The sequence below is a fragment of the Prionailurus viverrinus genome, chromosome B2, assembly GCF_022837055.1.
Source record: "Prionailurus viverrinus isolate Anna chromosome B2, UM_Priviv_1.0, whole genome shotgun sequence".
Taxonomy (NCBI): Eukaryota; Metazoa; Chordata; class Mammalia; order Carnivora; family Felidae; genus Prionailurus; species Prionailurus viverrinus.
The window spans coordinates 25,398,949-25,414,663 of NC_062565.1; the positions used below are offsets into that span (position 1 = coordinate 25,398,949).

Below are 15,715 nucleotides of genomic sequence, written 5' to 3' on the forward strand. Positions count from 1 at the left end.
CTTTATAGTATAGCTTGAAAGCAGGAAGTGTGATACCTCCTGCTTTGTTCTTCCTAAGGATCTCTTTGTCTATTCAGGATCTTCTGTGGTTCCATATAAATTTAGGAGTGTTTTTTATACCTCTATAAAAAATACTCTCAGGATCTTGATAGGGATTGCCTTGAATCTACAGATGGCATTTGGTAGCATTGACATTTTAACAATATTAATTCTTCCAATCCGTGAACATGGGATAGCTTTCCATTAATTTGTGTCTTTGTCAATTTTTTTCATCAACATCTTAATGATTTTCAGCCCAGATATCTTTCATCTCCTTAGTTAAATTTATTCCTAAGTATTTTATTACTTCTAATGCTATTATAAATGATACCTATTTGTTTTTTTCCAACAATTTTGTTGTTAGTGTATAGAAATGCTATTGATTTGTGCATGTTAATTTTGTGTTCTGCAACTTTATAGAATTCATTGATTAGATGTAACAGTTTTTGGTTGAGTCTATAACATTTTCTATATGTAGAATCATGCCTGCAAATAGAGACAGTTTTACTTTTTCCTTTTAAATTCTGATAACATTTTATTTCTTTTTCTTGCCTGATTGCTCTAGTTAGGACTTCCAGTACTATACTAAATAGGAGAGGTGAGAGTGGGCAGCCTTGTCTTGTTACTGATTTTAGGGAAGAGCTTTCATCCTTCCACTGTTTAGTATGATGTTAGCTGTGGGCTTGTCATACATGACCTTTGTTATGTTGTGATATGTTACTTCTATGCCTAATTTGTTAAGAGCTTTTATCATAAAAGATGATCTTATGGTTCTTTTCTTTCATTCTGTCAATGTGTTGTATCACATTGATTGATTTGTGTATGTTTAACCATCCTTGCATCCCAGGGATAAACCCAAGGGATCATGGTGAATTATCATTTTATTTATTCATTTATTTATTCATTTATTTATTTATTTATTTATTTATTTATTATTTTAAAAAATTTATTTATTTTTAATTTACATCCAAGTTAGCATATAGTACAACAATGATTTCAGGAGTAGATTCCTTAATGCCCCTTACTCATTTAGCCCATTCCCCCATCACAACTCCTCCAGCAACCTTCTGTTCTCTGTATTTAAGAGTTTCTTGTGTTTTGTCCCCCTCCCTGTTTTTATATTATTTTTGCTTCCCTTTCCTTATGTTTATCTGTTTTGTATCTTAAATTTCTCATATGAGAGAAGTCATATGACATTTGTCTTTCTCTGACTAATTTCACTTAGCATAATACCCTCTATTTCCATTCACATAGTTGCAAATGGCAAGATTTAGTTCTTTTTGATTGCCAAGTAATTCTCCATTGTGTGTGTGTGTGTGTGTGTGTGTGTGTGTGTGTGTGTGTGTGTGTATATTATATACATATATAATATATACACACTGCATCTTCTTTATCCATTCATCTGTCAATAGACATTTGGGCTCTTTCCTTACTTTGGCTATTGTCGATAGCACTGCTGTAAATATTGGAGTGCATGTGCCCCTTTGAAACAGCACACCTGTATCCCTTGGATAAATACCTAGTAATGAAATTTCTGGGCCGTAGGGTAGTTCTATTTTTTAATTTCTTGAGGAACCTCCATACTGTTTTCCAGAGTGGCTGCACCAGTTTGCATTCCCACCATCAATGCCAAAGAGATCCTCTTTCTCCGCATCCTTGCCAACACCTGTTGTTGCCTGAGTTGTTAATTTAGCCACTCTGACAGGTGTGAGGTGGTATGTCATTGTGGTTTTGATTTGTATTTCCCTGATGATGAGTGATGTTGAGCATTTTCTCATGTGTCGGTTGGCCATCTGGATGTCTTCTTTGGAGAAGTGTCTATTCATGTCTTTTGCCCATTTCTTCATTGGATTATTTGTTTTTTGGGTGTTGAGTTTGGTAAGTTCTTTATAGATTTTGGATTCTAACCCTTTATCTGATATGTCATTTGCAGATATCTTCTCCCCTTCCATTGGTTGCTGTTTAGTTTTACTGATTGTTTCCTTCGCTGTTCAGAAGCTTTTTATCTTGATGAGGTCCCAATAGTTCATTTTTGTTTTTGTTTCCCTTGCCTCTGGATATGTTTTGAGTAAGAAGTTGCTGCGGCCGAGGTCAAAGAGATTTTTGCCTGCTTTCTCCTCTAGGATTTTGATGGCTTCCTGCCTTATATTTAGGTCTTTTATCCATTTTGAATTTATTTTTGTGTATGGTGTAAGAAAGTGGTCCAGGTTCATTTTTCTGCATGTCGCTGTCCAGTTTTCCCAGCACCATTTGCTGAAGAGACTGTCTTTATTCCATTGGATATTCTTTCCTGCTTTGTCAAAGATTAGTTGGCCATTCATTTGTGGGTCCGTTTCTGGGTTTTCTATTCTGTTTCATTGATCTGAGTGTCAGTTTTTGTGCCAGTGCCATACTGACTTGATGACTACAGTTTTGTAATATAGCTTGAAGTCTGGGATTTTGATGCGTTCAGGTTTGGTTTTCTTTTTCAAGATTGCTTTGGCTATTCTGGGTCCTTTCTGGTTCCATAAAAATTGTAGGATTGTTTGTTCTAGCTCTGTGAAGAATGCTGGTGTTATTTTGATAGGGATTGCTGAATGATCATTTTAATATGCTGCTGAAATCAGTTTGCTAGTATTTTATTAATTTTTGCCTCTACATTTGTCAAAGATGTTGGCCTATAGTTGTCTTCCCTAATAGTAGGGAAAGCCTTTTCTGGTTTTGGTATCAGGATAATGCTGGCCTTATTAAATGAATTTAGGAGTGTTCTCTTCTCTTTGAGTTTGAGAAGGATTGGTATTAATTCTTTAAATGTTTGGTAAAATTCACCAGTGAAGCCTTATGGTTCTGGCCTTTTCTTTGTTGAGAGATTTTTGATTACTAATTCAATCTCCTTTCTAGTAATTGGTCTATTCAGGTTTTTCTATTTCTTCCTGATTCAGGTTTTGTAAGTTTTATGTTTCTAAGAATTTTTCCATTTCTGCTAGGTTGTCCAGTTTATTGGTATATAGTTATTCATAGTAACCTCTTATGATCCTTTGAATTTCCTTTTTAAATTAAAAAAAAATTTTTTTTAATTTATTTTTGAGAGAGAGAGAGATAGCATGAGCAGGGGAGGGACACAGAGAGAGGGAGGCACAGAATCCAAAGACAGGCTCTGAGCTTCGCTCAGAGCCTGACGCATTTAGCGTTTAGCCCTTTAGCATTTCTTGTAAGTCAGATCCGGTGTTAATGAAATGTCTCAGCTTTTATTTGTGTGAGAAAGTCTTTATAACTTCTTTGTTTCTGAAGGAGAGCTTCATTGGCCATAGAATTGTTGACAGGTTTTGTTTCTTTGTTTTTCAATACTTTAAATGTCATCCCATTTTCTCCTGGCCTGAAAAGTTTCTGTTGAGAAATCTGTTCATAGTCTTACAAGGGTTCCCTTAAGGATGTAACTTCTCTATTTTCTCTTGCTGCTCTTAAAAATTCTTTCTTTGTTGACTATTCAATTATGGTTGTTGGTGTAGCCCTTATTCAGGTTCAAGCTATTTGGGGTCCTTTGGGTCTCATGGATGTAGACATCCATTTCTCTCCCCAAGTTTGGGAAGTTTTCAGCCATTATTGCTTTAAATAAACTCCCTGTCGCTTTATTTCTCTTCTCCCTCTGGAATTCTCATAATGCAAATATTGTTTCTTTTTGTTGTGTCCTATAGTTCCTATGGACTTGCTTCACAGAAAATTTTTGTTTCTCCTAACTTTCAATGTCTAGTCCTCCAGATCACTGATTGTTTTGTCTGCATGAACAAGTCTACCCACTTACTTACTTACTTACTTACTTACTTATTTATTATTCGAGAGAGAGTGCACAAGTTTTGGGAGAGGGGCTGAGGGGGAGAGAGAGAGAATCTCAAGCAGGCTCCACACTCAGCATGGAGCCCAATGCAGGGCTCAGTCCCATGACCCCAGGATTGTGATCTGAGCTGAAATCCAAGAGTCAGACACTGACTGAGCCACCCAGGTGCCCCAGGTCAAGTCTACCTTTGAAACTCCTGAATTCTTCAGTTCAGTTGTTGTACTTTCAACTCTAGGATTTCAGTTTTCTGGGGTTTTATGGTGGTTGTTATTTCCTTTCAGACTTCTCATTTTGTTCATGCATTGTTTCCCTAATTTTGTTTAGTTGTGTGTCACCATTTTCTTTTTGTTCACTAAGCTTCCTTAAGAGGATTATTCTGATTTCTTTTTATGACAGTTTATAGATCTCTATTTATTTTAGGTCAGTTACTGGAGCTTTATTAGTTTCCTTTCATGGTCTCATATTTACCTGATTAATCATGATCTTGATTCCTTATGTTGGTATTTGTGCACTTGATGAATGGGGTTCCTCATCTAGACTTTATAGATTTGTTTTGGGAGAGACAGCTCTCCATCAGTAAGCCCAGCTGAGTTTCTGGCTACATCTGCTGCTAATGTTTTGGGGCATGTAGGGCTTATTATTATGGTCTCTTTTGGGGTGAGGCAACTGTTTGAGCTCTGAAGATGGAAATGGTGGGGTACCACTGGCTGAGAACAGTTGGATAGGACTACTGGCTTGGTTCCCTACCTAAGTGAGGCTATAGGATAGGCTCAGCAGTTGCTTGCATTTTCTGGTCTGGCTTTGTAGATGGTCAGGACTGGGTACTACATTCAGTAGTAGTTGGGGCTGTGAATTAATAACTTCCTGCCTTGGCAGGACAGCCAGCCAGAACCCAGGGACTATACAACTCATTGTTTGGGGGCTGAATCAGGCCAGAGCATGCACTGAGTTCCCTGCTCAGGGGAGGCCACTGGTTTCACTCTGCAGATGGTAGAAGGCACAGGCAGTGCTCTCTGTTCAAGTGCCTCTGTGTGTAGGGATGTTTTTCATGTGCTCTGGTTAGGTTCCCTGGTTGGACAGGCTGAAGGCTATATTCAACAAGTGGGGCTATGAATAAAAATCCCTGTTCCAAGGCAGTGGGAGAAGCAGGTCTAGAGTTAGTAAAACTCTTTGTTGTCTTTTTTTTTTTTTTTAAGAGATAGAAAAGGAACAAAGGAGAGAGGGAGAAGGAGGGAGAGAGGGAGAAGGAGAGAGAGAGAATCTTAAGCAGGCTCCACACCCAGTGTGGAGCCTGACACAAGGCAGGGCAGGATCTCATGACTCTGAGATCATGACCCGAGATGAAATCAGGAGTCAGACACTTAATCAGCTGAGCCACCCAGGGGCCCAAAACTCTTTGTTGTCTTAACTCAAGCTGATCCACACCCTAATTTCCCTGCTAAACAGGGCCACTGGCTTTACTCTGTAGATTCTCAGCTCTATCTGCCCTTGTCTTGGCTCAGCACCCCTGGGCTACACAGCTCCCAGGAGTTGTCTCCAGCCCTTTTATTCAGGTGGGGCCAGAAGATACTCTCCACAGGCAGGTGGGGCTGTGATTCAGCTACCTTGCCTGGGTGGGAGAGGGAAGGCTGCTCCAAGTTATCTTCAGTTTCCCAAACAGGCTGTCTGGTTGGGAGAGCCCTGGAGTTACCCTCAATCCTCTGTGAATTAATCCCACTGCCTCCGTACCTGGTACTGGCTTTGCTCTGGGGGCAGTCAGCTCTGCCTGCCCACTTCTCAGCTTGAGCACCACTGGGCAGCACAGCTTCCAGGAGTTGTCACCAGGCCTTCTGGTCAGATGGGGCTGGAACGCACTCTCAGCAGCTGCGAGTGGAGCTATGACTCAGCATCTTGCCCAGGCATGGGCAGACTGGGCTCTAGGGCTGGCAGAACTCCTCGTTTGATGATCTGAATCAGGCAGATCTCCACTCTGGTGTGTTCCCTGGTCAGAGTGCATCCCTGACTTAGTTCTACAGATGAGCAAAGCCTCCGGGTGGGATTACTATGTGGACACTGCAGGCATGAACTTGGTCTGCAAAGATCCATGTGCTGATTGTCGCAAGCCCCTCCCCTCTTCTCCATCATGGATTCCCAGTGGTTGAGCCATGCAGATTCCATTGCAGTCTCTGTAGAGTGAGAGACGCTGAGGCGACCTCTCCATGTGCTGCCGCCCTGTCCTTTATTTTTATTTTTTTAATTGCAAATTATGCTCTGGAAATATTGGCATAGCAATTTATAGGATCATTTACACAGTATAGGAAGGAATACCTATCTTAGTCATTGTTGGAAATTAATGGTTTTTTAACTTTCAAAAATTGTGTTTTAAAAAGGTATCTTGAATTTGCTCTCCACCTCTCCTTTTTTTTTTTTTTTTTTGGAAGTGTATATGCCTTAGTGATTGAACTCCAGTGCCATGCAGACCTGGTTTCTAGCCTTCACTCTACCATTTGTATAGCCTTGTGATAAAAGAGCAATGGCTCCATTTCTTTGCTTATCAAATGCTGATATTCTCAACCAGCTTTACAAGGTTATAAGAGTCATTTAGGAAAAGTACTAATATAGGTCCCAGTGTGTAGTATATAGTCAAAAATGGGTATTTATTTTTTCTGAAGTTAAAACTTTTTAATGTAATCACTAGTTATTGTTCCTGTTTGAGGCACAAGGGAACTGTTTCTAACATTTTATCATCGATGATGGCTGATACTCCTTGTCACATTAAGGAAGTATAGGAAGTACCATTTTCTTTTTGTTTTAAGGACATTTATTATGAGTGGGCAATTCAGTTATTTCATGATTAACTTATTTTCTGCTATAAGATTATCCTGCATATCTGGAATAAGCCTATAACCATCATTGATTTCATGTTTCTTTCTTATTTAACAATTTTCATAGGACGTGGATATAACTTTTTTAAATGTTTTATTTATTTTTGAGAGAGAGAGAGCACAAGCGAGCATGAGCAGGGGAAGGGCAGAGAGAGAGGGAGACACAGAATCTGAAGCAGGCTCCAGGCTCCGAGCTGTCAGCACAGAGCCCGATGTGGGGCTTGAACCCACGAATGGTGAGATCATGACCTGAGCTGAAGTCTGCCGCAACCAACTGAGCCACCCAGGCACCCTGAGTGTGAACATAATTTCACTTTTAACAGCTATCCGTCGTTGTCAGCTGAGAAATGGAATGCTGTTAGGCTTCACCTTGGGCTTTGAAGAGTAAACTCCTCTCTGGTTCTTCTTTCTGCATTCATGTTAACAATAGACATCGAAGACGGCAGGGCACACAGATTACCTGGCCTCCTCTTCCTCATGCAGGGAGCAGGAACCGAGTAACACATTCAGAGTCCCAGAGCCGGAACTGAAAAAAAAACCTCATCTCCCTCCTGACTTGTGCCTTTTCCTCTGAATGTCCTGGCTTGGTTTTTCCAGGGTCAGTGTTTAAAGCCAGAAGACTGAAGCTGCTTTATGTTGAGGAACTACTGCTCTTTGAGCTTTCTCAATTCGCTGAGGGGCTGGGTAGCCAGCATCAGTGGGGGCTGAGCCATCTTGGGGGCCAAGCCAGAGGTGTCCCTGTCCCCAGCTAAGAGGAAGATTTGTGTGGTGGGGGACCCACAGACACCTGCCTGAGTCTTGACATTGGATTGTGTCAGGAATGCTTGGGACTGTGCCTCTTGCCCTGTGGTACGTCCTCGTACCCAATTCTTCATTCTTAAACCTGTTTTCACAGTTGTTTCTCTTAAAATTGAGAAGCAGGCAGCACTTGCTGATGTAAAATCCAAGTAAACAATATAATTTTTGCATCAGTTCCATCGAATAGCTACTTTTGTTTCTATTGATGTTCCCAAGGGTCTGCAAAATCTTGAAGTTATTTCTGTATCAACAAAGAATCCATTATTTCAGAAGAATTTTAATAAGGTGTATGTTCTATGTACTTCTCTTAGAAATTAGTAATTTCAGGGGCGCCTGGGTGGCGCAGTCGGTTAAGCCTCCGACTTCAGCCAGGTCACGATCTCGCGGTCCGGGAGTTCGAGCCCCGCGTCAGGCTCTGGGCTGATGGCTCAGAGCCTGGAGCCTGTTTCCGATTCTGTGTCTCCCTCTCTCTCTGCCCTTCCCCCATTCATGCTCTGTCTCTCTCTGTTCCAAAAATAAATAAACGTTGAAAAAAAAAAAGAAATTAGTAATTTCAGATATGTATGGAAAGTCTGAGCAAACCAGGAGTGCTCAGCACCCCAGCTATTCTCTATAGTGAATAAATAGAGTTTGCAAACAAAATGTTTAAAACAAGGATAGTAAATAAAATTTATCAGGTATGTAAGTTGCAATATTAGTTTCCTGTGGCTTTTGTAGCAGATTCCCTCAAGCTCAGCGTATTTGTTCTCTCATGCTTCCGGAGGCCTCAAGGCTGACAGGCTTCACTGAACAACACCGGGGTTTTGACAGGGTTGTGCTCTCCCCAGAGGCTGTAGCGGGGAGTCTGTCACCACCCCTTTTCCAGCTTCTAGAGATGCAGTTTTTGCATTCCTTGTTTGTCCCCACTTCCTCCAGTTTTCAAGCCAGCATGGTAGCATTTTGCTTCAGTCCCCACATTGCTTTCTTCATTGCTCAAATTCCTCTCTGCCTGCCTCTCATAAGGATACGTGTGATTACATTTAGGGACCAGTTGAATAATTCACGATGATCTCCCCACGTCAAGATCTTTCATTTAGGGGTGCCTGGGTGGTTCAGTCAGTTAAGTGTCAGGCTCTTGATTTTGGCTCAGGTCATGTTCTCATGGTTCCTGAGACTGAGCCCTGCATCAGGCTCTGTGCTGACAGTGAGGAGCCTGCTTGGGATTCTCTCTCTCCCTCTCTCTCTCTGTCTGCCCCTCCTGTCTGCTGCTTGTTCTTTGTCTCTCTCTCTCTCTCTCAAAATAAACATGAAAAAAAAATCCTTTCTATAATCACATCTACAAAGTCTCTTTTGCTGTGTAAGGGAACCTTCTCATGTTCCAAGGGTTAGTATGGGCATATCTTTGCTGCCCATATGCAGCCAACCACTGTAGTCATAATCATAAAGCCATCCTCGGGGAAGAATGGTTAACTCCTCATTCTCTTCACGGGGTCTTTCTGTTAGATACCTCCTTCCCTTTCCCTTCTACACCATGAAGATGTCCCCTCTTGCCTCTCCCTTTCCTTGTTCTGTAGATTCCCCCCCATAGCTCAAATGAGTCATTTCCTCAATCTGGGGAAACGTAGTTTGTAAACTTCTGTAAGTGATATCAGAGCAGGCAGGTGCTGCTTTCCCTAGAATCTGCTCCCCACCAGCCTGTTCTGCTGCATCTACAGCTAACTGACTGCTCGGACCCCTTGCTGCCTCTTGCCTTCTCTCCTGACCCCTCTGTGCTGTACTTCAGGCTCTTCCTGAAGTGGGGATATCTAGAGGAGCAGTGGAAAGACAGTTTGCTGGCCCTGAGTTCAGCCTTAGCTATTCAGTTCCTTAGCCTGGAAACATCACTTCACTTCTGTGAACTTCAGATCCCCCATGGCAAAGGGGGAGTCAATAATAGGTCTTTCTAAAGACCTACTGTGCTTTAACCTGCTTGAAGACTCTCACATCCACCCTATCCCTGACTGCCCAGAACCATTCCTCCTCTGGACCCTGCCTAGGCCACCAGGGATGTGGCCACATGCCCTACATGCCCAATATGTGCTGTCTGACCCCTGACCTCTGAAGCCTGTAACCAGAGGCGGCCATGGGCAGGCACCTGCTATCCAGTGCCCTTGTCCAGAACAAAGGGCAAGAAGGCCTGGGCCTGTGGCAGTAACAGATCTGGGGAACGTGGCCCTGGGTTTGGGCTTTGACACAAGCACAGGTTTCATAGAAGGAGAATTGAAGGTCAAAAGTCCTTGTTTTTAAGGCATTTGTATGACTTCGTATGTGGTTTGATTTATCTCTTATCTTCAGGCCACAGGCTACCCTAAAATTGGGTTCCTCTTTCCCACATGATAAAAGCATTCAACCATATTTTTTTGTGTGTGTAACCTTGTGGTTGGATTTATCATTTGAATGGTTTTTAAATTATAAAACAACATATATAAGCCCCACATCATGCCAAACAATACAGAAATAGAAGCAAAAGCCAATTAAGTCCTTTCTTGGTCCCACCCCCAGGAAGTAACTCAGATAAGCTGTCAAGTGTGCAACCTTCCACGCTTTCTCTGTGCTCACAGATAAGTGCACGTAGCAGTCCCCTGCTCCCCCCCCCCCAAAACAGGATTGTATTATTAATATCATTGTTTGTTTGGTTTTTTTTTTTCATGTAATATTAGAAACATGCAAAATAATTTTGAGGGCCCCCAAAAGAAATAGAGTTTTGTGTAGGTACCCATTTGCCCACTGAACCAAAACGGTAACTATTAATAACAGAGTGAAATACAGTCAGCATGTAAGCCTGTACTTATGTGATACTGATTTTAAATCTGTTGTTTCAGGCTCACCATCATGGATACTCTTTCAGAAGCAAACGGCACCTTTGCCTTAAGTCTGCTGAAAAAGCTGGGTGAAGACAACTCGAAAAATGTGTTTTTCTCACCCATGAGCATCTCTTCTGCCCTGTCCATGGTCTTCATGGGCGCCAAGGGAAACACTGCAGCCCAGATGGCCCAGGTATGTACCTGAAGCTACTTCTGGGCAACCGTAAATGCCATTAATTTGTCAGTTGGGCTGGTCCTCCACTTTCACATCCAGGATTTGCTCTTGACAGATCCCTCTGCTGGTGTTGCAGGATGGGGACAGAGAGTTAGCCCTGTGCAAGTGGGCACCCCGGAATGGGCGTCTCAGATCTGTTGGGGAGGAAGTGGTGTGCTCCATTTAGAAGAATGAGTGATCTCACTACCCCTGATGATAGTTTATACATGAGTTTGAGTTTTTGAGTAGGGGTAAAGTCACAAGGTTCAAGTTGAGTTCTGTGATATATTTTGGATATTGTCACTTGCTTTTCAATTATGAGAAATTAAAAAAAAAATTTTAATGTTTATTTATTTTTGAGAGAGAGAGAGAGAGACAAAGTGTGAGTGGGGGAGGGGCAGAGAGAGAGGGAGACACAGAATCCAAAGCAGGCTCCAGGCTCTGAGCTTCCAGCACAGAGCCTGATGCAGGACTAGAACCTACAAACTGTGAGATCATGACCTGAGCTGAAGTCAGACACTTAACCGACTAAGCCACCCAGGCACCCCAATTATTAGAAATTTTTATTTTAATTTTCTCATTTAAGTGTAAAACCTTCTTAGAGTGGCACTTGTCAGCCAAAAATGTTTTCAGTAGTATTTCAGTTGTTTCTTATTGAGTAACAGCACCGTAAAACTTAGTGGCTTAAGTTGATAATTACTGTTATAGGATTCTGAATGTGTTGGGTGATGCCTCCGCTCCACTCGGTCCCAGCTGGGTCACTGGTGTGGGGTCTTGGGCCTCTTCCATGTGGCTTCCTCCATGTGCTGTCTCCTCCCTTCGGCTTCTACGTGGTGTCTCCTTGACAGGGTAGCCTGGGCATCCTTACAGGACAGTACCCAGCTTCCAAGAGGAACAGCTTAAATGTACAAATGCTTATCAAGCCTCTGGTACGTCATGTTTGCTAACATGCTGTTGGCTGACACCAGTCAGGTGGCCAAGTCCAAAGTCAGCCAAAGAGGGGCTGTATAACGATGTGAATACTGAAGGCGTTAACTCATTGGGTTACTGATGACTGCCGTGGTCTGCCCTTTGGCCCCTAGTGATTCCCAGTCCTCCACAGGTAAGGTACACTTACCCCCTTCCCAAGACCCCAGAGGGTCCAGTCTTGGGCTTGAAGTCCAGGAGGAACAGGGCTATGAGGTTGTTTAGTATGGTTCCTGGGTGCAGAGTTTTGTGACATTCTCTTCAAAAATGGCGGGGGGATGTCTGAGTCTGCTAGTGGTGCTATAACAAGGTACCACAGATCGAGGGGCCTAAAGAACAGAAGTGTATTTCCTCGCCATTTGGAGCCTGGAAGTGTGAGATCGAGATGTCGGCAGAGTTTTTCCTCTAAACAGTTGTGGGGTTTCTATGTGTCAATTTATAATTGACATAGTGATATAAATGATAATATGCACAAACCTGTTTGAGGCAGGACTCTGTGTTGGCCTGGGATGAGAGTACTGGCTGACAATGTCCTTAAGATGCTCAGAAGCCCCTTTGTCTAGCTGAGTGGGTCTGTGAGGCACTTAGTCTGCCTTCATCTTTCTCAGGTTTTAATAAAGTAGAACTTGATCCTGCCTTGAAGCCCATACCTTGGACTTGATCTTTGTTCTGAGGCCATTTCTCACATTTAGAATCATTTGCCAGCTGGAGAGGCTGGGAATAAGAAACCTTTTAATTTTCTACCCACCAAGTCTTAGGTTGGAAAAATTTCCTTTAAATTCTGCTTGAAAATGAAATAATTCCTAGGGGAGCCTAGGTGGCTCAGTTGGTTAAGCCTCTGACTTCAGCTCAGGTCATGATCTTGCATTTTGGGAGTTTGAGCCCCGTGTCGGGCTCTGTGCTAACAGGTCAGAGCCTGGAGTCTGCTTCGGATTCTGTGTCTCCTTTTCTCTCTGCCCCTCCCCTGCACACTCTCTGTCTCTCTCTCCCTCTCAAAAATAAAATAAACATTAAAAAAATAAAAAAAAAAAGAAAATGAAACAATTCCTTCTTTACCTCTTCTTTCCCTTCCTGTACTCTATCCTAGGCAGCTACAAGCCCCCTTCCTTCTGGACATCTACCTAGCCAGATACCTGGTTTGTTGGGGAAATGCCCAACCTTCCTTGCCACTGCAGGTTACAGTCTCTTCTGCTGGGACATGCCAGGAGCCCCTTTTCTCCAGCCACTGCTAGTGATTTCTTCAGTGGCTTTCTAGCCTCTGCTTACCATCTCCTCACTCTCCTTCCTCCTGGCCTTTGCCAGCTGCCTGGGCCCAAAGCTGCTGCCATGTTTTGGATGTTGTCAGGGCAGAAGTCCATGTCTGGATTGCTGCATGAACTTCTATGGCTACAAAACAAATTGTCCCAGACTTAGTGGTTGGAAATAGCAAAGGCTGATTATTTCTCAGATTCTGTGGTCTGACCCACATGGTGTCAGCTGGGATCACGCATGATCTAGGAAGGCCTCTATCATGTGTCTGGGGCCTCCATTCTCCTATAGGTAGTTCCCCCATGTGGTGTCAGCTCTCCAGGACTTTCCATGTGGCCTCTAGCGGGATACCCCGGGCTTCCTCACATCATGGTGGCTGGGGTATGAGAGATTAAATATGGAGCTGCCAGACCTTGTAAGGCCCCGGCCTGGAATAGTGTCCCTTCTGCATTCTGGTGGCCAGACCCCATCACAGCACCAGCCAGACCCAAGGATGGATGGGAGAGGCCAGACCTTTCAGTATGAGGAGTGGCCTGTGTTTGCAGAGATGGGAGGCCTGTTGGCAGCCTTATTTGCAGCCCTATAGAGCACATAGAACACGGTGTGTGAAGGGGCACTGCCACTCATGCCAGTGCGGCCAGTGCCCTGACTCCTTGCAGAAAGTTCTGGAGGATGGCAAACTGGGTGGCTTTCGGGCTGCTTTTTGTCTTCAACTGGATGCATCTTCTTTTAAGCTCTAGTTAGGATCTGTACAGTTCTTAGGCAGAGTTTGGTGTTGTATCCATTTCCTGCAGTCAAGGCACACTTAAGTTAGGTATTTGTATTCTGTTTTTCATTTCAGACACTTTCTTTAAGTAAGAGCAGCGGAGGAGGTGATGTCCACCAGGGGTTCCAGTCGCTTCTTACTGAAATCAACAGGACTGATGCACGGTACTTGCTTAGAACTGCCAACAGGCTCTTTGGAGAGAAGTCTTATGATTTCCTCTCAGTAAGTCATACTTGCTGTTTTTGACTAAGAAAGTAAAGATACCGGGGTAGTGGGGAGGAGGGGTCACGCAGTATAGCAGAAAGCCTGTGGGTTATGAATTCATACAGGTGCACATGAACTCAGGTCTCCACTTACTAACTTCATGCATTCCCTTGAACCCTGTTCAGTTTTAATCTTCTGTAAAATGAGCCTTATAACAAATAATGTCCAGATTTTTGTGAGGCTTCGATGAGACAATTACAAAAGAACTAACATGGAACAAACACAATTCAAAGTGAATTGGCTGAAACAAAGAAGTGATCAAAATGAGTATTTCTAATCATTGTTTTCTACATATCAATAATTTTTTATGCATTATGATACTTGTTCAACTTTTTACACATGTAAATATTTCTATTGTTTTTTCCAGTGCAGAATTTTTGTAAAGTTACTTGTCTAATTATACTGGTTCTGTTTATTTATAGTGTTTTAATGCTTTTTATCATTTTTCAAAAACTACTCAAGTAATATGTGAGTATGTGAGTATATGTTTGTGCATGATGACTATATTCTTGTTACATAAAAATGCAAATAAAGCACTCAAAGCAAGAGTCCTCACACCCACTTCCACACCTCATCATTCCCCTCCCCGGTGTAAGCTTTCATAGATCTGGTGTGTATCCCCCGTACATATACAAATCTGTTGTGTGGGTTTTTTCTCTACGTCATGTCATTATACCAAAGTATTATTTTGTACTTGTTTCTTTTCACCCAACACTGTGTCTTAAATTCTTTGCATATATGAGGATCTACCTCACTCTGTTTAACTGTTATCTGCTATTCTTAAGTATGGATGTACTGAAACATACTTAATACGCCATTCCCCCACTGATGGGCATTCAGACAGTGAATGTTAGTGTACGTGACTCCTGTGCCCTATGTACGTGTGTTACTCTAAGATGGATTTGTAGCAGGGAGGAAGGGAGTGAAGCTTTGAAGCCATAGCAAATATGAAATTGTCCAGAGTACTGTAGCCATTTACATTCTCTCTAGGGGTACCAGCGGAGTGCTCATTTCAACTCTTCATCATCAACACTGCATGTTGTTAACCTCTTAAATTTTTATTATTAAGAGATTGATCATCTTTCCTTATGTTTATTGGAAATTTGTATCTTTTCTGAGAATTTTCTTTACATACTTTTTATTGGGCTGTCTTTTTCTTACTGATTTATTCTTTTTCTATGTTTGGGATATCAATCTTATTCTATTACATGATTTTTTTTCAGTTTTTAAACTTGCTTCAGACTCACTGTTTTAAAATATTCGGAGTAAAGTAAATGTAGTCAAGCACGAGGTCAAATAATGCTAAGATTTGTTCACTATGGTGTGAATTTTTTTACAGCCTGATTTACTTATTTTTATCAGTGTTAGCTACTTCCTAGGCTGTTGCCTCATCTTTTTATAAGCCTTTGGTATAAAGAAGAAACAAAACTTCCAATAAACACAAAGAATTGGCTGATTTTCTTTAATTTACTTTCTTTTCTGATGGATATTTTTAAGAAATCATTGATGTTTCAAATCTTATTTTGATATTGAAATATAAGATAGAGGGTTTAGGAGTGTTCCTCAATAATTTCTTATCAATTTAGTGTTCCAAGAATCCAATACCAATCACAACTAATAATTAGATATTCCCTCAGTTTGACTAGTCATTGCTTATAAAGTAGTAATTTAAATAGCAAACAATTATTTTCAAGTGTGTTTAAAAGTTATAGAAATTGAAACAAACATATGAACACAGGGGAAAGGAAGGAAAAATAAGATACAAACATAGAGGGAGACAAACCATAACAGACTCTTAAATACAGAGAACAAACTGAGGGTTGCTGGAGGGGTGTGGGAGGGCGATGGGCTAAATGGGTGATGGGCATTAAGGAGAGCACTTGTTGGGAGGGGCACTGGATGTTATATATAAGTGATGAA

General features: G+C 41.9%; 1 protein-coding gene across 5 annotated transcripts in view; it reads left to right on the top strand.

The window, feature by feature from the left end:
* SERPINB6 (serpin family B member 6) overlaps positions 1-15,715 on the top strand; it is a 47,050-nt gene that overhangs the window by 23,889 nt on the left and 7,446 nt on the right. For all 5 annotated transcript variants that reach the window (XM_047860077.1, XM_047860080.1, XM_047860081.1 and 2 more), the window contains exons 2-3: positions 10,356-10,530; positions 13,607-13,753. In XM_047860077.1, coding sequence (XP_047716033.1) covers positions 10,356-10,530; positions 13,607-13,753 — 322 coding nt within the window. The remainder of the gene's footprint in view (positions 1-10,355; positions 10,531-13,606; positions 13,754-15,715) is intronic.